The sequence below is a fragment of the Xiphophorus maculatus genome, chromosome 9 (assembly GCF_002775205.1).
Source record: "Xiphophorus maculatus strain JP 163 A chromosome 9, X_maculatus-5.0-male, whole genome shotgun sequence".
NCBI classification, from domain to species: Eukaryota; Metazoa; Chordata; class Actinopteri; order Cyprinodontiformes; family Poeciliidae; genus Xiphophorus; species Xiphophorus maculatus.
In genome coordinates this window covers 22823750-22850951 of record NC_036451.1, presented here as the reverse complement: position 1 = coordinate 22850951, position 27202 = coordinate 22823750, and the positions used below count along the sequence as shown (strand labels likewise).

Below are 27202 nucleotides of genomic sequence, written 5' to 3'. Positions count from 1 at the left end.
TCGAGCCTCGCTAACCTTTGAGGAACAGCTGGCGGAGAATGCAGGTGCTCTTTGCCGACTTGATGTTCTTCACCTGGCAGGCGTAGAGGCCCTCATCCTGACGGGATGCGTTGGGCAGCATCAGGTCCAGGGTGATGTTGCCCTGGAGATTGGACAGCACGGCCTGCGGCAGGGGCTGCAGAGTCAGCGAGCGGCAGGGCCGGGTGGACTCAGCCAGCTCTGATGGGGATAGGTTAGTGACCCGGAACCAGGCCAGTTGGTCGTACAGCAGATTGTCCGCTTTACACCGTAGGACCACGTCGTCCTGCTCCATAGGCTTATCGGAGGGAGACATGATCACCTCGAGGTCACCTAAAGGGGCACAAATCGCAGATCAGACAAGTAACGGTGCCTTGCAAAAGTATTCATTTTGTCACCTTAGAACTACAAACTTTTTAAAGTATTTCACTGAGATTTTTCAGCATGTGAAGCCCAAACCCCAGTCCACTTGAAGTGGAAGCAAAAGGAAACAAAATTTTCAAAAACAATTGACAGCAAGACTCTAGCAAGTGTGTGAAGAATTTTTATGCATATCAGGGATTCACGGTATATCGGCACTAACATTAGTACTGGCCGATATTAGTTGTTTTTTTTGTTTGTTTGGTTCTTTTTACATATCAGCGTCGGTCCAATATATAAAAATGGACCGGTATTAACAACCAATATTTATTTCCATCTTGTTGCAATTAGTATCTGTAAGGGAGAAAAGGAGTTTGGTCATGTGACAGTGAGTGACGCAGCAAAGGATTGTGGGAATTTTAACTGAAGCAGAGAAGCAGTGAAGTGTGGTAATTTTTTCAAAGTGTCAAAAGGGATATTGAAATACATAGGATATATATCATGTCAGTTATCGCCCATGGATGGCTGCTATTTTGTGTTAGACACATAAAGTTACATTGACGTTTGTGGTATAAATGTGACAAAATGGTAAAATATTAAAAATGCACTCTGCCAAAACTGAGCTCAGATTTAGCAAAGGCTGCATGAAACAAACACAAGAGAAGAAGTAAATCTTACGTGTGACACGGAAAAAGATGTTCCTCGAATCCCTTCCTACTTTGTTGGCAGTCTTGCATCTGTAGAGGGCATGAGTCTCTGCTTTCTGAATCTTCAACGCACTGATAAATTTCTACAAGCAAAGAAGTTCACTTTAGTTTGCCGTTTTTATTCCATATCTTCACATGACAAAATCTAGGGACTCATGGGAGATATAAGATGGGAAAAGAATGTAACCGGTGAATTATTCACATTTTGAGTTCGATCGACGCTGTCGGTGACTTCTACTTGGTCGCGAACGCCGCCGCCGATGGAGACATTTTTCCAGGCTGTGCAGTTCCTCAGCAGCTCCTCGGTGTTGTTCAGTCCTGGCCTGATTCACAGAATAAAAAGCATGTGTACATATGTGAATGAATGAATGAATGATTTATTTATAAGGCGGCTTTCACTAACGCAGTCACAGAGCACTGTACAGGATTTAACGGTAACAAAAACCCAAGTCACAGGACATAGAATAATACCAATAGATAAATACACTGGCGTCACTTCCTCCTCTGCTTTATATATGAGCGTTATCATTTTAAAATCTGTTCTGAATACTACAGTGAGCCAATGTAATAAACATGAAACGGGTGTTATTCTTGTGTTAATGACACAAGAATAACAAAGTTTACAACATTGAAGACTTGTAAACTTCAATGTTTACAAGTCTCTATGACTTGTAAACATTGAAGTGACGTCAATAGTTTTTTATCGAGGTAGCATGGATAAAAAAAAACATCAACTGAATGTGAGAAAAAGATATAAATGGTAAAGAATATCATTACACCGTGTTCCAAATTGTTATGCAAATTGGATTTAAGTGTCATAAAGATTACATTTTTTGTTGTGCTATTAAATTTATAGATTTTATTGTGTGTCGGGGCTCTTTGAATCACTATAATTAATTTCAGAGAGCTGGTTGAATAGTTTGTCTGCTGAGCTCAATTAAAGGAAATCTACTTAAGAAGGATGTTCCACATTATTAAGCAAGCCACAGGTTTCAAGCAATATGGGAAAGAGAAAGAATCTCTGCTGATGAAAATCATCAGATAGTGTAGTGTCGTATGACAAGATATAAAAACATTAGATATTTAATGAAAACTGAAGCATTTATTGTACTGTGAAGAGATTTGTGGCTGATTCAGAACAAAGATGGGTTTGTACAGATAAAGGCAAAATGAGGAAGGTTTCTGTTAGACAAATTCATCGGATTAAGAGAGCAGCTGTTAAAATGCCTTTACAAAGCAGCAAACAGTTATTTGAAGCTGCTGGAGCCTCTGGAACCTCCAGAGGCTTGAGGTGCATGAAGCTACTATTGGGCCCCTAACCAGAGCTCACAAGCAGAAACGGTCTCAGTGGGCCCAGCTGTACATGAAGATTAATTTTCAAACAGACTTGTTCACTGATGACTGCTGTGTAACCCTGGATGGTCCAGATGGATGCAGTGGTGGATTGGCTGCTATGGGCATAAAAGAGGAGAAACTCATGGTGGGGTCATCATCCTCCTCTGACCTCTGACCTCAACTCTATTGAGAACCTTTGGAGTTTCCTCAAGCAGAAGATCTGAATCCAGTTCATATCCAACCAGCAGCTCTGGGAAAGTTTTCTGACATCCTGCAAAGAAATTCAAGCAGAAACTTTCCACAAACTCACAAGTTCAAAGGCTCAATAATTGTGCTGTGATATCAAAGTAGGTCCTATGTTAACATGTAACTCAGTCTGTTAAGATGTTTTTGATTTAAGTAGCTTTGATTTTAGTACATGTGACCATTTAATGCTGCACATTCAAAGAATGACAGTTTGCAGTTCTTTATAATCCATAAAATGTTTAGATAATCTGCTGTGCATAAAAATGTGGAACAGTGCATGTTGAGTTTTTGATTTTTGAAAATAAATACTGTTCTCATGGGGAGCTTTGTTCAGTAAAATTAGATTTATACTGTAATAGTTCATTACTTGAAAATTATACTGACCATCATTTGCAGTGACCATTTAAGAAAATCTGAGAAAATATCACTTGCATAATAATCTGGAACACGGTGTATAACCCAAGTAATGCTTGCTGGGAGTGATACATAAAATTAAAATCTCAAGTGTACCAAGTAACAAACCTTGGGGAACCCCACAAGTTATAGTTTCATTAGACTTTACAGAGCAGCTCCTCTCCTTTAAATAGGAGAAAAATCCATCCAACAAACAACCAGAAATAACAGCCAAATGTCAGAGACTGCTGACAAAAATATGACAAAATGCTGCATCCATAGTATCAGTAACTTTGATCAGGCCAAATGACCAGTATTTGAGGTCATCAAAATGTCACTGCAGAATGTTGTTTCTGAACACCAGAACAGAAAAGGATTTATTTACCTTTAATCTCAAAACATCCAAAAATAGTTCTACTTGAACAAGTTGCACTTCAGTGAAAAATGGCGGAAAACTTATGAGTATTGTCTCAAACAAGCCTGTAAAATTGAAAGATAACAGGAAAAAGAATGCACCCAAGAGGAGAGACAGCTCCAGCAGGGAAACGCGCTTTCTTTTTAAAGTGACTCCGACAGGAACAACAGGAAATGTGGATCTGGACTGAGGAAACACTCGGTCGTGTAGGCAGAAGATAAGAAGCGAGCTGCCGACCTTCTCTGGTCAAAACCTCATCTCAGAGGCACACAGACTGTCTTCTTTCTGTCAACACTTGCCAAATCACTGCTGAATTCACTGAGGATGTTGTGTAACCCGCAAAAAAATCAAAAAATTTAAAAAAAGACGTCCAGGATGCATGTGGACAAAGCTGCGACCCAAACCGGCCGAAATTACAATAATTGTTGTGCAGATTCTTGACTGAGCACATTTGAGAACATTCTGAGTCTCAATAATTGATGTTGTTCTAAAAATGGACACTGAGGCGGGAACGAATCACATCCGCTGATCTGCATCAAGGTCAGAGTGCACTCTCATTGTGCCGTCTCGTGCTTCCATCAACATCACGAAAGCAGCTATTCCTCCGGTAAATCAACAAGTTGTTGACAGGGACCGTCTGAGGGGAAAGTCACCGCAGCTCGAATTCAGAAAAACAACTCTCTCCTCTCCTCCATACAAAAACACGGGGTGATAGAAAAGGGTGACTTACAAGAAGGCCCAGGGACAGTCTTCCTTGGACATCCACTGCCACTCGATGTACTCAGGTGTGGGAATGCCGCGGGCGGTGCACCACAGGGTGGTGCTTTTGCCATACTCGTACTCGTCGCTGTAGCCGCTCCCCTTCTCGATTATCTTAGGAGGCACTGTAGAGGACAGCACAGACAAGTTTCCAGCGCATCTTGACAAAACGCGGTGTTGTTAAAAAGTATTTGCCCCTTTATAGATTTCACTTTACCTCAATCTTTTAGAATTAGCAGCAACAATTGCCCTGAACGGTTCAAAATAACTGGTACTGGGTTTGTTTTTACATCCCTGGGAAGTACATTTGGCCCACACGTCTTGGTGGATTTGTTTCAATTCAGCAAATTTGCAAAGCTTTCAACGAGGGACAAAATGTGTCCCAGGAGTAAAATCAAATTTAGGCCAGGACTTTGTCTAGGCCATTCCAAATAATTTCTCTTGTTAGGCTTGCAAGAGCGCTTTGGATCCTTTTTCCTGAGCTGAAGGTCACAAACTGATAGTCTGACCATCTTTTCTTCAGGATGTTTTGCCAGAGAGCGGACTTCATGTTTGTAATAATTACAGCAAGTCATCCTGGAATTGTAGAAGTAAAGCAGCCCCAGAAACATCACACTACCACCACCATGTATGACTGTCGGTACAATGTGTTCGCCTGTTGCAACAGGTGAGCAAAGCTTCTGCAAAGCGTCACTTTTGTCAAAGGAATGCTACCATGCAGGCTATTTGTACTCAGTCCCTTTGTTAATGTTCAGTCATGAACACAAACATGAACTGCAGCATTTTAGATGTTCTCCTTGGTTCATTTGTGAACTCATGGTTGAGTAGCTAAGATTTTGGAGTCATTTTGGTCGGACGGTCATTCCTAAGAAGGTTCACCACAGTTTCAGGTTATTTCCATCTGTAAATAATGGCTCTCGCTGTGCCTCGCTGGAGTCCCAAAGGCCTTCTAGAGACTTTCCAAACCATTCCAGACGAATAGATAATGGCTGATAGATGCTGCTTCTATTTTTAAGGTTGTCAGGCAAGATTCAGCTTCCATAAAACTGGAAAACAGCTGAGACGCGGATTTCCTTTAAATCTAGACTAAATTCCCACCTCTTTAGATTTGCTTTTGAGCCATAATAAATGAAACACTGAACAATGTTTTGATGTGTAACGATGGCACAAACCGTAATGTTTACTGGCTTTCTCAATTGTTCTATGATTTTTTTTATTTCTTTTGTAAAGCACTTTGAACTGCATTGTTGCTGAAATGTGCAATAATAACAAACTGGTTGATTCATTCATTCATTCATTCATTCATTCATTCATCATTAATTGAAGTGATTTCTTAATTCCTCGAGTCGGGCTCTGATCAGGCCTGGATGTGGATACTAGAACTGAACAAAAAAGTTAATCAATTAAAAATAAGGACAATTACATTTCTTTTTCTTTTTTTTATCTACATACTCATTTTCCACTTAACAATCACTTAGCAATCAAAGCCACCATTTGAAAAACAGTTAGTGTGATTTTAAAATTGATTTAACAATTTAAACATTTTCAGTTCAGGGTCACAAAGAAATCAAAAACAGAAAAAAAAATCTGCAAGGCGACACCTGCCTTGCAGATCATCATTTCAGTTGAGCTGAAATGATGAAGAGGCAAAAACAACAACAACAACAACAAAAACAATAACCTACCATTGACCTGCAGCTTGAAGGAGCGTTTCTCTTCATGTTTCGTGATCTTGTTGGTGAGAACCACAGTGTAGGTCCCTGCATCGTCCTCAGTGGCTCCGCGGATGATGAGGAGGTCACCTTTGTGTTTTATTCTGTAGTTGTCCTTCACAAGAGCTTGGCCGTCTTTCAACCTGTCAATATATCAAAGGAAATATTAAAACAAATTGCGGGAGAGACATTTAATTTAAGAGGTGCATCCAAACCCCATCGAGGTGAACCTGCGGACGTACCACTTCAAGTTGGGATCGGGGTAGGCCGAGTACCTGACGGGGATCTCTGTGGGCGTTTGATCGCCCACGTTCACTTCCCACACCTCTGGCCATTGTTCTGTCATATCAATGAAGGGCATTTCTGCAGAAATAAACAAATGAGCAGAGTGTTACCGTTCTGTTGTAACCAACCTCACAGGAGCATTTATGGGGAGTAACTATCAACTCAATTGCAAAAAGTGCAGTGTCTTGTGTTTCATTGTGTTTTGGTATTTTATGTGAAAGACGAACACAAAGCAGCTCATAATTGTAAAGCAGGAAAAAACGAGCAATATATCTTTTTTCAAAATAGTTGGAATAAAAAAATCTGACGTTTCTAAACAAACTTTTATATCGTATTAAAACTGAATATTTTTTAAAGACATTTATAGAGGTTTTTTTTAGGATGGTTAGCTTTCTTCAATACAGAATTAAGAAATATAGTATTTAGAGGATATAAAGAGTATCTCTGGGGGTTTTTTTTGTTTGTTTTTACATAATTAGGTTTGTTCCAAACAGAAAACATTCATGCAAAGAATGAGAGTCATTTTTAAAGAAGCCTGTGAGTAAATTTCAGGTGCTGGATGAAAGAAAACAACTTAGGGGCAGGAAAACATCGTTCAGTCGACATGGTGCAGCAAAAACATTCCCACCAACTCCAAATGGGGATTAAAGTTCAAACTTTTGGAATGTGAAGATGATTTTCACCAGAATCTCAATATCCTGCCATTTTTTTAAAGGAGTAAGTTTTCTTGTTACAAAGTTAAAAAAATTTTTTTTTACCCCATGAACCACTTTTTAACTTGTTTTAATCAAAACATAATATTATGCGTTGGTAGAACTGTTGCCTTGCAGCAAGAAGGTTCTGGGTTCGATTCCCGGCCCGGGGTCTTTCTGCATGGAGTTTGCATGTTCTCCCTGTGCATGCGTGGGTTCTCTCCGGGTTCTCCGGCTTCCTCCCACAGTCCAAAAACGTGACTCTCAGGTTAATTGGTCTCTCTAAATTCTCCCTAGGTGTGAGTGTGTGTGCATGGTTGTGTGTCCTGTCGGATGGATGGATGGATGGATGGATGGATGATGGATGATGGATGGATGGATGGATGGATGGATGGATGGATGGATGGATGGATGGATGGATGGATGGATGGATGGATGGATGGCGACAATTATGTGCTCTCAAAGTACCCACCAAAAACTGTGACATATGCTGAAGCGCTTTTCTCCATCTGCCCACTGGAAACTGTGCAGGTATAATCTCCAGAGTGATCCACCGTGACGTTCTCCACTATCAGCGTGTTGGACAGATCCAGAGAGTCCCACAGCTTCTTCTTGTGGGGTACGGTGTGGAAACCTCCCTCTGAGCTCTGACGTGGGAACACGCAGCAAGCAGATAGTTGGTGTTTTGAAACGGGCGACTCACAGCCACACAGTATTCTAAATTTGTTTCTAGAATCTGTTTCTGTTTTGTAACGTTAAAAAGTTCTGCTTACTCACAGTGCCTCATTTTCTCACTTGACAACAAAACCAGAATGTTTCATTCAGATTTCAAATAATGCATACTTGTGGAAAGTGATAACTTTAAAGTTTTATTTTTCATAAGCAAGTCTGAAAAGTTTTGTTGTTTGTTTTTCTGTCTGTAGCTCCTCGTACTCTCATACTTTTAAAGGAAAACAAATTCCCCCGAGTGATCACCAGGTCCAAACGAGTGCAGAACTATCAAGACGTGGTTTTACATTGACGGCATGTGAACAACACGATAAATGAGTTAAAAAGTTCATGCAGTGTTGTTGCTAGCTTTCTGGATGCCCTACGAACATATCCTTTGTGGTGGGATCATTTCTCGTATTTTTGTCATTTTTAGGCCCGAGCAGCAAAGCGCTGCGAAGGCCTATTGTATCTGTACTGTTTCTTATTATTACGATTCTGCCCCCCTAAAGAGGAGCCTTTTTGGGGGCTTTATCATATTCAAAAACTCACCAAACTTGGCGGTGGCGACTAGAAAATTTAAAAATTTTGAATTTTAAGGTTGTCGCAAAAATCGCAAAAAAAATTGCTGAACGGCGGCAACTAGCAATTTTCTGTTGACACAATGGTATGAACGTACTTCATGGTAGAGACATGAAATTTGGTACACTTGTAGAGCTCACCAAAAGACTCAGAACTTACATTTAATGTTATAAGCCAACTATCACAGGAAGTCGGCCATTTTGTATTGAACCTCCATTTTTTACCTCGATTTTGACGTTTACAGCCTTCGTATTTGATCGAACTCCTCCTAGGGATTTCGATTGATCGACTTCAAACTCGGTCAGTCTGATCATAAGGCATGTTTGATTTAAAGTTATCAAATTGGTGAGTTTTGGAGCATGTTGAAGGGGGGTTAGCAGGGGTCAAAGTTCACCTACTCGCCATGAAACACGAAACTCTTATATTTCCTATACAAAAACACATAGAGGTATCAAACTTTCAGTGATTGATCGTCATCGGGTGTCCTAAAATACCCTGTGGTGAAATGATGATATCACTTAGGCCACGCCCCCTGAGAACAGGAAGTGTCATGTTTTACTGTGAACGGTCGCTATCTTAGCCCTTTGACCTAATCAACATGAAACTGTGTCCAGAGACAGAAGACATGTTGGTGTGTTGTGGATTCCAACCCCGACCGGCTTTGACATAGCAGGTGGGCGTGGCGGCGTGGCGAAGTGACCTGTAACGCCGTTGCCATACGTTTGGCTCTGAATTCCACAATTTCGGGCCCAGCTGCTCCAAACTCACTAGGATGGATCATTATCCACCCACCGACAGGAATTCATAACAAAATTTGGTGGGCGTGGCCTAATTTCTCTATAGCGACCCCTAGAGTATTTTAAATGAACAGCCCTAAGCCATGCTTTAACCTAGAATTACGAAACTTGGTACACATGTGTATCTTGTCAGGACGTACAAAAAAGTCTCTTAGAGCCATGGTCGAAACCCAACAGGAAGTCGGCCATTTTGTCTTGAAGGTCCATTTTGGACCTCGAGTTTGACGTTTACAGCCTTCGTATTTGATCGAACTCCTCCTAGGGATTTCGATTGATCGGCTTCAAACTTGGTCAGTCTGATCATAAGGCATGTTTGATTTAAAGTTATCAAATTGGTGAGTTTTGGAGTATATTGAAGGGGGGTTAGCAGGGGTCAAAGTTCACCTACTCGCCATGAAACACGAAACTCTTATATTTCCTATATAAAAACACATAGAGGGACCAAATGTTCAGGGATTGGTCGTCATCAGGTGTTCTAAAATACCCTGTGGTGAAATTATTTTTTTAAGTAGGCCACGCCCCCTGAGAACAGGAAGTGTCATGTTTTACTGTGAACGGTCGCTATCTTAGCCCTTTGACCTAATCAACATGAAACTGTGTCCAGAGACAGAAGACATGTTGGTGTGTTGTGGATTCAAGCCCTGACCGGCTTTGACATAGCAGGTGGGTGTGGCGGCGTGGCGAAGTGACCTGTGACGCGGTTGCCATACGTTTGGCTCTGAATTCCACAATTTCGGGCCCAGCTGCTCCAAACTCACTAGGATGGATCATTATCCACCCACCGACAGGAATTCATAACAAAATTTGGTGGGCGTGGCCTAATTTCTCTATAGCGACCCCTAGAGTATTTTAAATGAACAGCCCCAAGCCATGCTGAAACCTAGAATTACGAAACTTGGTACACATGTGTATCTTGTCGGGACGTACAAAAAAGTCTCTTAGAGCCATGCTCTAAACCCAACAGGAAGTCGGCCATTTTAGATTGAAGTTCATTTGACCTCGATTTTGACGTTTACAGCCTTCGTATTTGATCGAACTCCTCCTAGGGATTTCGATTGATCGGCTTCAAACTCGGTCAGTCTGATCATAAGGCATGTTTGATTTAAAGTTATCAAATTGGTGAGTTTTGGAGCATGTTGAAGGGGGGTTAGCAGGGCTCAAAGATCCCCTGTGATTGACTGTGTAATATGTTACACAGTCAATTACAAAGGGGATTATTTTGTCATGTGTAAGGCAATGCTGCCCTCTGGTGTCGAATTACTGAAATAATGAAACTATTTCAGTAATTTCAGTAATTCGACACCAGAGGGCAGCATTGCCCTACGGAATGACAGTTCAATGTTGAATTGAAAAGGAAAAAATTAAATAATTTGTAATTCTAACACAAAAACTCACAGAGACACCAAAGTTTGAGTTATTGATCATTATCTTGTGTCCAATAATATCCAATGGTCAAATGATGACATCACGTAGGCCACGCCCTCTGACAACAGGAAGTCTTGTATTTTACTGTGAACGGTCGATAGCTTCTGCACCAAACTTTGCACGAGTGACCCTGGTGGGATCCTTGACGACCCTATGTCATCATATTATGACGTCATATAAGCCCCGCCCCCTCAGAACAGGAAGTGCCGTTTGTTTACTTGGAAAGCTCCGTTTATGGCTCTCTTGACCTAATCAAGATGATTCGGATGATAAACTCTGTCAATGCTCGCTGCTGGCTGAACCGTGTGGGCGTGGCCAAATGGCGAATATCATTCCCTCGCCATATGCATACGTTTGGCTCTTATTCATGCATAGATCATCCGATTGGCGCCAAACTGGATCTGTATGACCTTTGTTCACCTCTAAAGAGCCCAACGGGTTTGAAATGTAATTTGGCTCCACTGCGCCCCCTAAGTTAATACATGGGTTGTATCTCCTCGACGCATCGACCGATCTGCGCCAGATTTTTTGACAGTCGTCGGGGAGCGCTGCCGAACGCATTCACGCGTGTCGCCTGGTGGACGGGCGGGGAAAATGCGCGACAGCTTCTGCGGTGGCTGGCGGGCGGCGGTGCTGAAAACTGCGGCGGAGCTTCTGCGGTGGGGAGTTGGCTGCGGCTCTGGAAATTGTGCGAGACCTTCTGCGGTGGCTGGAACCCCCGCGGTGGCCAATAGGCCGGAGCGGCGCTTGCTGCGAGGGCCGCCCGAGGCTGCTTGCAGCTTTAATTGTATTTGTAATTTTTCACGTTTTTAATTTGTTCAAAGCGGTATGTTTTTGCTTAAGTAGTGGTTAACATTATGGAAAATGATGCTTTGCCATGTTTGTTTTTGTCTACAACAGTAAAATAATTGAATAAGAGTGCGAGCGACGTGTGAGGACGATCTCTTCTTCTCTTTTCCAACACTAACCAATTTGAGACAGGAGTACAATAAAATGGGCAAACCTGATACTTTTGCATTGCTTATATCTATTAACATACTTCACGTATATTTGTTAACAGGATTAATAAGAAAAAAATTTCATGAACCTGCTCTTTTGGTGTCCTAAAAACTAACCTTGTCTGAGTCATTTTGCGTAGAACAACAAAGACATTTTTCAGTCTCTATCTGTGACCCAAAAGACCTCCAGCCAATTCCAGGACTTTTCATATTTTTACTTGTAATAAGTTTTGAAAACCAACGCATCATTGTCCCTTTTCCTCACAACCCTCTCTGAATAAAACACGTGGTCACCTTTGACCTGCTGGCGCACAGACGGACCGACGGATTCCTGAAAGCAGGAAGCCCCGAATATTTGCAAGATAAGGAGGAAGAGGGAAACAGATTTCCCGATTTCTGTCTCTGCTTCTGCGCGTCGCTCTCGGTGAGTCAAACCGGTTCCCACCAGGATGACTTCACCGCAGATCGACGACAACGGCGCCGCAGAATCAGAGACTTGCGGACTGACCAGGACCCCTCCGGAGTGCGTCCAGTTGAACTCGATGCCCACGTTGAGCTCCGTGCGGGCCGTGCACGTTAGCACCAGCCTCTCCCCCACAGACAGCCTCTGGTGAGCGGGGGTCAGGGTGAGGTGATAAATCTTGTATCCTGCGGAAAAGGGAGGGAAGGCACGACAGTCGCGGACATGCTATTGTTCTGCTGAGGCTACACACGCTCAGGACAGGCCAAGTCCAGTCAACACAATGTCCCTGCTCACATGTAATCACCCTAATTCTGTCTCTGACCAGATCTTATATCGACATTTCCAGAACTAATATTTGGATCTATTTCTCTGCACTGATTTTTTTTTGCTGTTGTTGTTTTTATCTTACCAACAACAGCCACGATGTAGAGAGGGGACTTGAATATCTCATTTCCAATCCGAGTCTGGCAGGACACGACTCCAGCGTAGCTTATCAGATGGGTCGGTAAGATGAAACCCCTCTTGGGATCCCACACGGATTCCTTCCCATCTGGATGGATCTCCTTGACTGGATACTTCTGACAAACAAAGAAAGTTAATCAATTCTGAATTAAATAGGTAAATAAAGAAAAGGAAAGCCTGAATTACAGGCGAAATACTGATTTTGACCACACTTTAGGAATCTAGTGTAATTTGGAAATCAAATCTTAAAGAAAAAATATAATGCACTGCGTTTTAGTTTTGTTTTCGGGCCAATTTTGTGTTGATGTTTCTATGAAAACTTTGTCACGTGTCTTCATTTTTTTAAATAATACTAATTTTTGTTTTAAAAACTCTGGAAAAACAAAAGGGGAATTGTCTGTTTTTGTGAAAAGGTTTTTTTTCCTACAGATTTCTATTGTTTTTGCTCTTTGGTTACACCACAATGTTTTAGTTAATCGAAGTTTTTTTAAGTACAGAAAGCAGTTTTCAATGAACAATAAAATCAAACTGACTCTATTAAAATATACTGAGCAAATATCAACTTTTTTTTCTAAACAGCATCAGTGAAAGACATGGGGAAGCATCGTTGTGATGACGTGCTTCTTAAAGAGACAGTAGCTCATTTTAAGGCGTCTTCTGAGTCTTTTGTCATATATACAGCGTTTTCACAACAGCTGCAGGTAACGTAGGTACTTGATCATGTTATGAAATACATAAAACCTCCCTTTAAATCACGAAGAGCCTGATGTTTGGGAATTTTACGGTAGAGAGCAGAGTTTATGGTTGTATCAATTACAGCAGGTTGTTCAGGTTGTGAAGGAGCTAACCACTCACTGACCGCCACGCTACCACCGCCATGTTAAGTTATATACGCATAATGTTCCTTTTCTACTCTGTTAGGTTTACAGCACATATAATGGAATGCACACGTCTCAAAAAGATTCACTTTTGTCCTGTCGATCCACCCAATATTCCAGAAGTATTTGGGAATCAATCATATCTTCACTGGTAGATGTGAGGCTGGTTTTTGTGTTTTCTTAGTTCAATATAGTTTTTGCGTTGGAACTCTCCCATTGGTGACTTTTTTTTTTTAATCCAGCCTCTTTTTAACTGTCGAAGCAGGAACTCTGACCTTCTTTTGTGACGTTCTGAACGAGCCGTTCCTATGTTTTCTTAACTCAAGCCACGACGGGTTTGCTTTGTGTGACCTTTTAGCTCATTTCAGGAAGCCAAACAAGTTCTATTTAAGTGATTTGCTGATTATATCTTGCTGGTAATAATCAGGCTCGGGTGTGGCCAGTCAAAATGAGCTCAGCTTTCCAAAAAAAAAAAAAAATGTTAAGCTAAAGCGCACTTGAGTAATGCAGCCAATGACCTAAAACGGACTGATAATGCTCAGTTTCTTCTCATTGATATAAACTGACTGATTGCCAGTTAAAGCCACTTGATGGTTATTGTTACCGCTAAGGGTGGAAAAACAACCATTAGCTTTAGTGGGTAATCGCTTTTTCACGCAGGGCAAGGCTGGTTTGGGTGAGTTTCTCCACAGCAACAAAAAAAAAAAGAAATCGTCATCTGAAAACGCTGTCACTGCACTTCACGTCCTACAAATGTGGCTGCGTGTTGTAAATGCTTATGAATGTCAGTGTAAGAGATTAAAACAGAAGGGAGTCGTCCTCACGGTGTTGAGCGTGACGTTGAGATTCTCCACTGAGCCTCGGCAGGGTATCACCACCCGCTCGCCTTCACGAATGAAGACTACCTCGTACTCCTTTTCAGAGGGCACGAATGGTACCTTGGGATCTGAAACAAGACAAAGTGAAGATAGTCAGTATGCTTTAAGTATAAACTAAGGCCCAGTGAGACCGGAGGCAGGACTTTTCTGAAAATGTGTCTAAGAAAAGAGCACTAGAAGGTCTTTTGCTTTGACTTTACAATAAAACGACATGAGAAAAAGAAGTGGAACAAGGAGTCGTACCACGGACGAAGACATAAACCGCTGCCGCCGTCTTGCCGTCTTCGACTTTCAGGTCTTTATAGTAGCAACGATACTGTCCGGTTTCATTCACGGTCGCGTTGGTGATGGTCAGGGTCGTGCAGAAAAGTCCTGATCCGCTGCAGTCGCTGGTGGAGAGGCGAGCGCTCACAGGGGGGTTGGACCACACCAGGCGCTGCCGACCTCTGGCAGAACGACACGCATGCAAGACTTCACCGCTTTTACCGCATACTCTGAACGGTGACGGGCGAAAGAACAATGATGACGTTGCACAAACCTGCATGTTAGGTCAAGGTTGTCGGATTTGTTCATCCGGTGGGTGCCGTAGATGTTGAGCGTTGGTGGATCGGGCGTGAACCGGAGCTGGAGGCCTGGAAAGAGAAACAGGGATGTTAATGAGGGCAAAGACTGTTTCAAAATGCAATCAGCCCTCATAGGAATGACCTGGAAAGCCCATTGAATGGCATTTAATGCTCCAACCTGGTTGAAAAGGAGAAAAGACTTCTGTCAATGTCTGAATGTGGTCAGAGTTCATCAGATGGGATTATTAATAACTGAATGTGAGACAAAACATGTGGGCTGACAGAGTCTTGTTTTCAGCATGTTTTCTGGGATAAATAAAGACGAGAACCAACCAAGTCAAAGTGGCCATAATAAAGATACGCAAGGGCCTGCAGTGTGTGTTGGGTTTGAAGTGGAGGCTGTAAGGTAGAAACTGAAAGCACAATCAAGAAAAAAAAAGAAAACATTTTTCCATTGTAGCGTTATGTTTTCGAACTGCTGTTTTAGGCCATTTTTTTTGCAGCGCCGCAGAAAATGGCGAAACTGTGTCAAAACAGGAAGCGGGGGAAGATGGGCTGGGTCGGGCTCAGTAGTCCGGCACAGTGTGACCCTAGGTGGGGGTTCCTGTTACAAAGGATATAGGCTGACCGCCGCCTCACTCTGTGGCCCTAAAGGACACATTTTTACTGTATGGAAAAAAAAAATTGCATTGTGGCCAATCAGAACCTCAGCACATGATTTCTTTGTGATTGTGAAAGCGACATAAGGACCAGGAGGTCACTATGAAATGATTCTCTATAAAAAGTAAACTTGTTCTTCCAGAACCATACATATAGATTTAACCCATTGGGTCAATGCAGCTTAGATTTTCTAAATTAAATTTTTAGTCTTATTTGCATTGTTCTTGGCTCCATTGCCAAAGAGACTTTTGAAACTCAATGGGAGCATTTGTGGTAAAGTAAATTTAAAAAACAATATACACAACATAGAGCTTTTTTAGAACAGACCCGTGTAGTTTTAGCCACATTAATCACATTTATGCATTTATAGCAAAGTAGCCATATCAAAAATAAAATTAAAAAGAATAGATGACTGGTCACAAATAATGTTTCTTTGGCAACAGGTCTAAAAGTTAGAAAATGCTCCAAAAACAAGACAAAATAGTTGTGATGATCTGACATCAAAACACAAATCATGGACATAAAAGTCAGCCAAGGCTTAAACAAGAGACAAAACGACTAAATATGCTGAGTAACTGGTGCTATGCAGTCAATAAAGTTTTAAAAAAGTACCTGAAACTAAAGAATATTATATTTCACAGTACTTACAACCTATGTGACACTTTTCATTCTGCATTGTAGATAAAAAAAAGGTTTTTTTATTCCATCATCTTACCAGCTACACCAGATGTTTCCAGAAAAATGCCCAGCAGCAGAAGAAACGAGACCGCCTGCTTCATCATCGGGCAAAAACCAAGGACTGAATCCTCATCAAAGTATCGACAAAAACTTCAGAGCAACAATGAAAAAAAAAAAAAAGAAAAACAATAAATCAAACTTCCTCATTATAGGAGTCCATGATGAAGCAACGAGGTTTTCTGTTCCACTTCACACAAAGTTCCGAGAGTCATGGACACGGCCAGCGGTCAGCGCGCAGTGCAGGGCGCCTGTGTGTGTTTCTCACTGAGCCGCTGCTGCTGCTGCTGCTGCTGCTGAGGATGCAGAGAGGCGCCTCAGCGAGAGGAGAGGCCCGCAGGGAGGGAGGGGCATCTGCAGCCACACAACACCCTGCTGAACCTGTTCATTCAGCCTCATCCAGGCGTTTTCAAGCCGCCTCATCAAAACTGGAATGGTTGTCTCATTTGCTAATCCGCCTGGGCTAATGTAGTCCAATTATAGTGCAGTTTTGTCAAACATAATCCAGTCCTTACACTGACAAAACTAATGAGTAAGATTTACTCTTTTTTTTTAATCAAATCCTTGTAGCAGTTCGCACTAATATTTTTTTAAGTAAATGCAATCACAATAAATTCAAGTATACCTTAATCATCTATGTAAATAACCCTAAGCAGAAAGCGAAAGATTGTTGCATAAATTAGATACATTTCACTTAGTTCATCTAAATCTTGTTGCATGTACTTAATCAAAATAAGCAAAACTGATAGATTTTCTGAGTTTGCCGTTTTGTAATAAATGGGGGAAAATGTCAGCCTTTGCAATATGTAAGGCTGTAGATCAGCGTTTCTCAAACGTTTTCAGGCCAAGGACCACTTATCCTATTTAACAAACTCTTACGGACCACCTAGTTTAAAATTGTCCCCACAATGACGCAACATCATAACATATATAACCCGAAATGAAGATATTAGTCTCTCAACTCATTGCTTTTGTTCCTCCTTACGTGAAGTGTGGGACTGTTTTGTAAATATGAAAACCATGAACAAGCCTAATTGGGCGTTTTGAGTTATTGACAGAGTACAGATCCTAATGATTCGAATGAAGTGCTGTGTGCACTGACAATATGTTAGGACTATTTGTAATTTAGAAGCATAATAAAAGAAAACTAGATTTAAGTTGCTCTGGCAAAAACAAGCATATTCTTTCTGCCAGTAGGTAGTCCAGCATCAATCATTTTATTTCAGGTGTTAAGATGCAGTTAGTCAGCGTAGGGCGCAGCTCTGTTCACTGCCTCTCCACTGTCACGTTGCATGCAGCACAGCCGCAGACTGAGATCTGCATGCTCTGTATTATAATCAGGGGTGGAAATTAAAAGTTTTCTCCAGTGGCTGGAGAGTTTTCTCTACCAGCGACTGGTAGAGAAAATGTTTAATCGGCCACTCGGACGTTTCATCAGCCACTGTTGTTTTTTTTCTTCTTCTTTCCATTACTTTGAGTCTTGTCAGATTAAAACGTACCTTTTAAAAATAATAACCTTTCAGTAGCTATCGGGCATACGTTTCATAAAGCTCACATTTCTGTTTTTCAAAGTAGAAATTTTTGTTCTCATTAACTATTAGAGGAAAATCGTCACTCTTAACATAGATAAAAGGACGTCAGACATCCATGTGTGTAATCAATCTACACAATGTGTTCAATTAGTGATAAAGTTTCTGAAATAAATTAACTTTCCAGTCATTTTAAAATGTATTGGATGACTCCGTATAGCCTAAAGTATTTAACAAGAACTGAACTTGTCACCAATTTTCTTAATCAGTGTCTTTTAAAGGTGAAATTGACATGGCATTCCTTCACTGAGTCCAGACATGCAAAGAAATGAAACTCTAGTTTTATGGTAAGAGAGTAAAAAACATCTTTCTGTTCAAAAGGCCAAAAACTGATCTGGTCTTAATTTAAACCTTAACTCAAGTGCCACAAATGATTGGCAAACTGTTCAGTTATTTGCTGCTACTGCTACTTTTATTATGTTTTTTATTATTATTATTGTTACTGCAACATGCTTATTAACGCAACAGGAAAAAAAAAACTTCATTTACTCATGAATGACCAGGAGATGGCGACAAAACGCAACTACACTGGAAGTAGAACATTAACTGAACTTGCAATGCAATCAGTTGAGATACAAAACATTGCAACATAGGTACAAAAAAGAAAAAGAAAACAAAACATGGGGCTAAGACTATAAAAGACAAGCACGTAAGGCAAATGATAAAAATAGAGCAAGATTTCAAACAAAAGAAAAGTAGAGATGCTGGCAGTTACCTTTTTTTTTTTTGCATAAATGGATTTCAGATGTTTCATTGAGGTGTAATACAGTTTAAAATGGTTAAGAAAAAAAATCAAAACAAGGAGTAGAACCTCTCCATTTCCAGCAGTGTATATGATATTATATTTACCGCGTCAGATATTTGGCTATCAAAGTCTTCAACAGAGTATAACATGTGAGTGATGGTTGTCTCTGGGATGTCCCCAGTTTTAAGGGACAGCCAATTCTTAACGTCTCTCCACAGTTTACAAGAAAGGGGACAAGAGAAAAAAAAGAGACGATGAAGGGATTCTCCTGGACATTCACCAAAGGCACAACATGTTGCATCAAATTTAAACCTTTTGTGCAAAAACATCTGCCACTGGGTAAAAATTGTGAGAGATTTTGAAGCGTACTTGATTTGACGTACTTGGAGAACGCCCTCTCAATTATAGGCACATTTGTTGTTACCAAGATACTGTTATTGAGATCATTAAACAATTTAGATTTGAAGGCAGCCACAAGTGCAACATTGTTGCACCTCATATCAGTCAAACTATAGTCTCCAATTTTCAGTTTGGGTAAAGATGACGCAACACTAGAATATCTTCATAAGAAGTAACGTTCAGATTAAATTTGTTGGCAAATTTTCTATGATTTAACAAAACACCATTACTGTCCATTAAGTCAGTGACAACTAGAATACCTTTTTCATGCCAGTCAGTTTTAAAAATTGATTTTCCATTTACCAATGTTGATCTGTTATTCCACAATACGGATCCATGTGGGGTGAAATTGTGGGTAAATATCATTTTCCATAAATTCAAAACTGGTCTATGAAAATTAGACAGTGAAATGGGAATCCTGGTTAATTCAAAATCACATTTAAAGCAAGATATCCAAGCCACCCAGCTTATATTAAATATGGCTTTAGGGACATGAAACCACGTTGAGTTGGAAAGCAACAAATACTGTAGGTCTTCAGCCAATTTATTCTGAATGAACCAATCAGAGCCTCAAAATCTAAAGCTCTAATTCCACCCTTATCATAATCTTTAATAAGACAACATTGTCGAAAACACTGAGTTTTGTTCCTCCAGATGAACTGAAAGATTATTGAATTGGCTTTCTTAGTATTTTTGTCGGAGATAAAAGCAGAACGGCTTGGATAAATTAATTTGGACACTCCTTCAGCTTTGTGTAAAAGAGTTTGTCCAAAAATAGTCAGATCTCTAGTCAACCAATGGCTCAAGGACCTTTTCACGCCATCCTAGCAATGTTTCCCTCCTCTCTTCTAAGAACTGCACTTGCTCTTGAATTGTTGCAAAATTCATTTGGGAAAATTAAAAAAAGAAGAAACAGTACGATTACAATGGGCCTACGCAGCGCTTTGCTCTGTCCTGTGAAAGATTTTTCTCATCTTAAAATCTGGAAAAGATGAGAAAAAATAGCATAGCTACAGACTTGTAGTCAATAAGAAGATATTTGATAAAGCAAGTTACAATTGTCATGATTAAAATTATACCTATGGGATGTAAATAGTGTCAAATAGATTTTTTTTAATGTATATTATTGGGATTTTATGTGGTATACCAACAGCACACAAAAGCCTCACTTCATGAGGTTCTAGGGGACATTTTGCCTATGCAATTATCTCAAAACTCAAACTTGCCTTAAAATTTGCATCTTGGTGGTTGAGTGGTTTATGTTCTCAGACCTCTAGATCTTAAAGGTCAGCCTCCCACAATTCAGTGCGAAAAGAATGGCCACAAAACGTTTACACGATGAAGCACAAACGGAGAGGGAAGCCGATTGTATGAGAGTGCATTGCATTAAAGTGGGCACATTGCAGAAAGAATCAGGGAGAACAATGCAGCTGAACCGCGAGGCTGCTCCGCCACTTACATGGCAAACGCATAAACAAAGCAAAAAATATATTTTTATTCATTTAAAAGGTTTTAACACCCGGTTATAAAAGTAACATAGTAGCTCTTGTTATGGTTTACAGCTGTGAAGTAAGCCACTGTTTGACTCATGGGTTACTTCATAAAATGAAGGAAATTATGAATTGTTAACGTTTTGTTCTCAATGTTCTAAACTTCTGGAGCTCAGAACTTTTGATACTAAATACTTGGAGAGGAAAAGTATTTACAATAATGCCCCATTTGCATATATGTTGTAGATACACAAAACATTTATTAAGTTTTCTGACAATTATAGTGATTATACTTATACATTGTAAGTGTGAAGCCTTAGATAGCTGCAGCAGGTTAGGGTTTTGTTAACTTATCAGTTTTTTATTTAAAATAAATTGATGAAAAATAGATTGAACTTATGATAAATAGAAAGTGAAGACAAAACTAAATGTGAAAATAAAAACATAAACAATGTAATAAAATTTTCACGGTGCATATCAGTGAATTCAGTTTTAACCATGTCAGATTTTCAGATTTAAGGTTGGTACAGACCTCCATCTTTCCCAACTTGGACTTTTCTAAATCAACGACGACTAATGTCAACTTCTGAAAACATTATCTGAATTGCATCCCAACAAATCCCACTGTACATATCCAGTGAATAAAAGATGTAAGAGTTAATAACATGAGTTCTTAAACCGTCTGTCAGTCTGGTTGTTTTTGGAAAGCTTCTTTCTAAAATGTTTGGGGAACTACAGTTAAAACAGACACCTTCAGCAAATCTTTGAGGTCCAGCTGAGGATCCCGTATTTGGCACTGGGAACTGGGAAACGGTTGGGGGGACAGGAAACGGTCCAGATTTCCTCAGACAGGATACCGTGCTCCTCCAAGAGCCATTCTGGAATCTGCTGTCTCTAAGGTCCAGCCAAGTTCTCCGTTCAAAACACACTGAGTTTAAGCGTCACATTGTGAAGAGGGAACACACACTGATGACTGGTCAACCTGCAAGAACTAAGCTCACTTGCAGATAAGTTTGCCATGCATCCAAAAATGCAGAAATGCATTTTCTGGACACCGCTTATGGAAATCCGTGCTCAAGGGCGTAAATCCCATCTCATTATTGGGGGGGGGACCATAAACAGGAACATTTCTTAAGACCGATTTTGTGGGAGGTCGGCAAAGTTACAGTGAAATGCAAAGTAAAATGTGGTTTAAAACGGTTTTCAAACCACATTCAAGCTGCAGGACCAAAAATGACTAGTAATGCACATCAAACATGTTTTATTTTCAGTAAGCAACCTATTGAGAAATAAAACTAAAATTCAAATGTTGCTTAGATACAAGTTTTGTTCAGTATCACTGATCTAATCTCTGCTACACCTTTACAAAACTTTACGGTTCTAAATAAAAAGAGCTTTAATGAGTAACTGCTGTTAATAAAATTCCTCATAAACATTGATTTATTGAAATGGCTCCCAATACAAGTTATGGGCTGTTTAAATTATAACTTAAGTTGCTTTATTTTTAAGCCATTTTTAGTTTTGTCATGTCCTGGATGACTGAGAACCAGCAGGTAGATAGAAATGAATATCTGGGGGGTATTATAACTTAAACGTAACATTTAAAACACCAGGGTTTATATAGAACAATCTTCAGATTTAACGATGAAGACAGTGAGTAACAAAGGCATAGCTTTCTGTTTTTTCTATCTGTTCTCAGCTCCCACACTCTGAGTTGGGTCCACTTGCTCAGCTGCAACCGTGTGTGGCAACATACATACGCACAAATGCCTTTTTTTTTATCTGTATCATTTTCTGTCCTCTTCACATACTTGTACTCATTTGTACATTCACTTCCAATTTAATACACGGAGGTTTGAGGATGTAACGTGACAAAATATCGAAAAATTCACCATGTGGTCAACACAGACTGAACGATGACCAAGAACCAAGAACCAAGAACGTGAACGGTTGAGAAACAAGGGCGCCCTCTGGAGCCACAACCTCGGAATTTTTGTGTGACAGCGGAACCATTAGCACGGTCAACGTTCTCCGGGAGTCATTTTCTGCGCTGCACAAAACATTGTCCACGATCAGCTGAGCTCTAACATGACTTGGACCTCCCTCAGCCTTAGTCTGATAGATACTTGCTGGTTCTTTCTGGCTCTGTGTTTCCTTGTAGCTTTTATCGTTCACAAAGCCTCAGCCCAGCTGCCGGGAGAGTACCGGAAGTCCAGTCCGTTCACATTGTTTCAGGATCTGATTCGCTACGGCAAAACCAAACAGAAGCTGCACCGAGCACAATGGTTGCGAGTGTTTGACGTCCCGAAACGGTAACAAGTTATGTATTAATATATATATATATATATATATATATATATATATATATATATATATATATATATATATATATATATATATATATATATATATATATTTTAATTTAGAAAAAGTGTGTTAATTTTTATTTGCTATAAATAACAGGAATGTTTGGGTTGAGATACCACTAGCTGAGTGAAACCGCTACCTACGCCTGTTCTGTTCATACAGGTGGTTTTGGCACTTTTATGCCATCTCTATTTGCTGGAATATTTTCCTTCTGCTGTTGTCTTTCAACTTCATCTACCAGCTGCAGTCATACCCATCATGGCTGACTGGGATGTTGGAGATTTTAACTGGTGTACCCAGTTCTTTTGGCCAAGGTAAACTAGCTCGTCTCTATTAGGAGTTTTCATTTCCTGTCCGATCCTCGCTGATGGGGGGGTGGGTCTCCTCTCTGCAGCCCCGCAGCTGTCCACGGTCCTGGTGCAGCTGCTGCTGTGTGTCCACTCCCTCAGGAGGCTGCTGGAGTGTCTGTTTGTCAGCGTGTTTTCTGATGGGGCCATGCATCTGGTGCAGTATTTGTTTGGCCTGGGGTATTACATTGTGCTGGGATTGACTGTGCTTTGCTCGGATCGCACGGCAAAAGGTTAGATTCTCTACTAATCCTGTCATGTGCCGTTCTGCTATGGTGATGCAAATGCTTATGCTGCTTGATTAGGTCCTGGGACTCTCCTCTCTCGCTCGGATTGGATTCGTGCGGCCGGATTTGCTCTCTTCGTCGCGGCCTCTCTCCTGCAGCATCAGTCTATAGTCCTGCTGGCTGGGCTACGCAAAGGAAAGTCAGGTCAGTCTGTGAGCGACGGAGTTTAATTTAACTCCACCAACTACTAGACAGACTGATGAAACTTTAGGTGTCGGTGAAACACAATCACACACAGGCATAACATGAGACTAATGTTTTAATAGCCCTGAGGAGAGAAGCATAATGTAATATTTTTTTGTGAAATATTACATTATTATTATTCCTCTTTCATAATTTTATGAAAGAGGAAACAAACAATTAATACTGCTACTAAAATAATATAGTTATTATAACTGTTGCTATCTATGACATTTATTATTTAGTTTTCTAGAGTACAGCAAACCTTTAATACACACACCTGCTAAAGCAGTGGTTTTCAAGTATGTAGTACAGTAAATATTGGGTGTTTTTCTTGTCATTTTGCACTTTTTGGAGTAGCACAAGTAAAATAAGCTAAAATTAGTCGATTCGTTGCGGTCGATCTACTAACAGACATGCTTCAAAATATCCTTATCTTAAAAGAATAGGTAAGTTTCTCACTTGCTGTGCACTGGTTTCACATTTTTGACTCAACACTAATATTTAAAAAGCCTGACCTGCCTACTTCAATTTTGGTCGATTTAGTTTTTTGTTTTTTTTAAATAACTGACATTGTCAGGAAACTCTTATTTATTTATTTTTTTTAAATCACTCTATTGCCATACATTTTAATTAGATAGTATTCATCAAATTCAGGTTAGTTTACTTCAATCATTAGATTTATTACAAAGACATTGTACAAAGTTGAATTCTGCAAAACATTGACCGCAAAAAGCACAGATTGAAGATATTCCGTCTCTAATTTAAGACATGACAAAAACAAAACGCGTATGGTTAAATTAAAACTTAAATCAGAACAGCAATCAAGTGTTCTCAAGTCTTCATTACACAAGGTGTTCATTGCAAAGTATGTTTTTAACTTATTAAAATAGGTTTATTTGAACAAAGAATAGTGAGGTACACATTTTCACTTCATGCTGTATCACAAAAATTGCTGCCTTGATACTTGTGAAATACAGAATAGTAGATTTCTTAGAGATAGTAGGATCAGTTTGTAAAGGGTGTACGTGACACACTTTTAAAGGTTCAATTACTCTGACGGTTTACATCGAAGGGTCAGAATCAGAAAAATCACCAGAAAATGCTGATCTAAGTCAATAAAACTACAATAACATTTAGACAAATAGACACAGCATACTGTAGAGCTGAGAAAAACAAACTTTGGCAGAAGATAAGGTTATTAATGATTTAAGTGTGGCAAAAAAAAAACCAATCAAAATATGTATTAAGATATTGATATTAAGATGAAAAATTCTAAATAAAATTGGATGAAAGGGCAAAGTAAGTGTAATAATTTTTAAAAAGACAAAAGTATTGAAGTTGAAATAGATAACACGTCTTAGTTGTCACAAAGAAGTGTAGTAGAGAGCAGCAAAAAGAGCAACGCAGCCACCATTACTAATACGAATGAGAACACATGTTCTGCTGCAACTGCTGTGAAAAACCTAAATGCATTCTTTGACCTGTTTGCTTCTCCTTTTAGGAAGAGTGGAGACTCTGGCTCACCGGGTGCCAGAAGGGGGCTGGTTCAAGCTGGTTTCCTGTCCTCATTACTTCGCCGAACTGCTCATTTACGTCTCGCTGGGCTTCGCTCTCGGCGGGTTCTCTTTCACCTGGTGGCTGGTGGTCCTTTACGTGCTCTTCAACCAGGCACTGGCTGGACAGCTTTGTCACGACCTCTACGTCAGCAAGTACGAGTCGTACCCAAAGCACAGGAGAGCTTTTATACCTTTTGTGCTCTGAGCTCTCTGCAACTGCAAATAGGCAGAAGATTCTGATACAAGATGCAAACAATGGACCTTAAATCAGTGTTGTTATTACTGTCCGATCTTGTTTTATACATGACATACATGAACACATGAATTTTTTTATGTTACGCCAACATGGGTTTACTTGTTACAACATTTCATATTATTGTAGTTGAAGTTGAAACTTATTTATAAAGATGTAAAACAATTGCCATTGATGCAAAGTGTTTTGAATTAAAATAATAAAACACCCAAAATGGTAAAATATAAAAATGACATAATAAAAAAAATAATTCCTCTCATACATGTATAGAAGCATGGGGTTTGGAATCTAGCTGATGTGCTGGGAGAATTGATCCCACAGTTTTAGGGGCGACAATTGTGATTTTTTTTTTTTTTTTTGCACCAGTCTGGACAGTGGTACAGAGCTGATCACTAGAGATACCAATGGAAGTTTGCAAAATAGTTTTTAGAAGACATTAGAATGGTTTGATTGCGTAAAAAAATAAATGACCCGAAATGTCACAGTAACGTAGGCACTACAATACACCACAAACAAAGAAGATGCTTGTGAAGTTTGAAGCTGGCTGTTGTTGCTTTGGCACTGAGGGTAAATAAGTTTGTTTATTCTGAAGCGCTTCCAGGAAGTTTTGTCCAGGTTGGCTGTCCAGTTGGAGGCCACTAATAATCTCTTGGTGCCACAAAAATACCAAACGCCATAAGAGAATTTCAAGAGTGCCGTCTATGCATATTGACGAGGTGGAATTTTACATTTCAGGTCGAACAAAGAAAGAACTTTTTAAATAAGGGTGATTTTAGAAAATGCACGTTAAAGAATACAACAAATGTATTTTCTGAAGGCTAACTCTGTCTTCACACTCTTTGAAAATAACACCTACTGCAGAGAGCTGTGGGGTCATTTTCGCCCGGCGTTCATGTGCAACCGGTGAGTAAACGGAGCTCTCCGGATCGCATGTCAATGGACAAACATTTATGCAGTCATGGTGGTTTTGATCATTCTCAGACTAAAGCATCGGACTCTCACAGGAGTCTTTGCATTCATAAAGGGTGGGCCATGTGGACTTCAAATTTTTATCAGATTATTGTTTTTTTGCTGGGGCTATGAAAGTATTTAGAATTGCATCGGAGTCTTTTGCCTACAAATCTGACAGTACCTACAATCAGGGCCTTTTATAGCAAAACCAGTGTTGTATAGTAACGAAGTAAAAATACTTCACTACTTTACTTAAGTATATTTTGGAGTACTTCATACTTTCCTGGAGTATGAAAATTTTTGATGACTTTCACTTTTACTTCACTATATTTCCGAACTTAATTGCGTACTTTTACTCCGATACATTTTCAATGTGTGGTTTAGTTACTCGTTACAAAAAAGCGAGAGAGAGAGAAACAAAGTGTTTTGACCCCACCTACTGATTAGCAAGTAGCAAGCAGGCTACCGAACAAAGTCCGTAGCCTACTAGCCTGGGCTTGTTCATCACCACCAATAGGATACACCTGTTTCGCTTCTCCCATTAAACACAAAGCAAGTCTCGCAATCAGCAGCAGCCACATGGAGGAGGAGACGGAGACCACAACGACTGCAACTACGTCGGACACGGCTCCAGGGGAACCACCAGCTGGTGATAGGGTGACCAGACGTCCTCTTTTTCCCGGACATGTCCTACTTTTCAGACCTAAAAAGATGTCCGGGGGGAATTTAAAAATTGTCCGGGATTTTGGTCAATTGCCTCAAAACACATTACATAGCTTACAGTGCATTGTAGGGCACTGCGCACGGCGCTGCGTGTCACGTAATCCCTGAGCCGCGTCAGTGGGCAGCACCCCCCCCCCCTTCCCCCTCCCCCGCTCCAAAGTTTTCTGGGTTTTTTTTTTTTTTGCATAATGACCAGTTGTGTGCACCACCTATTGACTGATTCACTGATTTGTGAAGTAGA

General features: G+C 40.2%; 2 protein-coding genes across 3 annotated transcripts in view; one reads left to right on the top strand and one right to left on the bottom strand.

The window, feature by feature from the left end:
- Nucleotides 1-16358, bottom strand: part of kdr (kinase insert domain receptor) — a 31571-nt gene extending 15213 nt beyond the window's left edge. Inside the window, exons 1-13 of one of the 2 annotated variants that reach the window (XM_023339727.1) lie at nucleotides 16052-16358; nucleotides 14652-14745; nucleotides 14357-14559; nucleotides 14060-14181; nucleotides 12305-12473; nucleotides 11941-12080; nucleotides 7395-7569; nucleotides 6188-6308; nucleotides 5919-6088; nucleotides 4205-4358; nucleotides 1288-1408; nucleotides 1057-1168; nucleotides 16-351 (exon numbers count right to left, since the gene is read on the bottom strand). In XM_023339727.1, coding sequence (XP_023195495.1) covers nucleotides 16-351; nucleotides 1057-1168; nucleotides 1288-1408; nucleotides 4205-4358; nucleotides 5919-6088; nucleotides 6188-6308; nucleotides 7395-7569; nucleotides 11941-12080; nucleotides 12305-12473; nucleotides 14060-14181; nucleotides 14357-14559; nucleotides 14652-14745; nucleotides 16052-16118 — 1984 coding nt within the window. In that variant the 5' untranslated portion in view covers nucleotides 16119-16358. The remainder of the gene's footprint in view (nucleotides 1-15; nucleotides 352-1056; nucleotides 1169-1287; nucleotides 1409-4204; nucleotides 4359-5918; nucleotides 6089-6187; nucleotides 6309-7394; nucleotides 7570-11940; nucleotides 12081-12304; nucleotides 12474-14059; nucleotides 14182-14356; nucleotides 14560-14651; nucleotides 14746-16051) is intronic. The other variant, XM_023339728.1, reaches the window with a different exon arrangement.
- Nucleotides 16359-22352: 5994 nt separating this feature from the next.
- srd5a3 (steroid 5 alpha-reductase 3) lies at nucleotides 22353-25454 on the top strand. Its single transcript, XM_023339186.1, has 5 exons — nucleotides 22353-22606; nucleotides 22824-22975; nucleotides 23056-23241; nucleotides 23314-23439; nucleotides 24980-25454. The coding sequence occupies exons 1-5, from the start codon at nucleotides 22383-22385 to the stop codon at nucleotides 25237-25239; spliced, it is 948 nt and encodes a 315-aa protein (XP_023194954.1). The 5' UTR covers nucleotides 22353-22382; the 3' UTR covers nucleotides 25240-25454.
- The last annotated feature ends 1748 nt before the right edge of the window (nucleotides 25455-27202 follow it).

Coding starts and splice junctions, on each gene's coding strand:
- srd5a3 (XM_023339186.1), top strand. CDS start 22,383: ATGACTTGGACCTCCCTCAGCCTTAGTCTGATAGATACTTGCTGGTTC. Junction 22,607..22,823: donor GTGTTTGACGTCCCGAAACG/GTAACAAGTTAT, acceptor CTGTTCATACAG/GTGGTTTTGGCACTTTTATG. Junction 23,242..23,313: donor CTCGGATCGCACGGCAAAAG/GTTAGATTCTCT, acceptor CTGCTTGATTAG/GTCCTGGGACTCTCCTCTCT.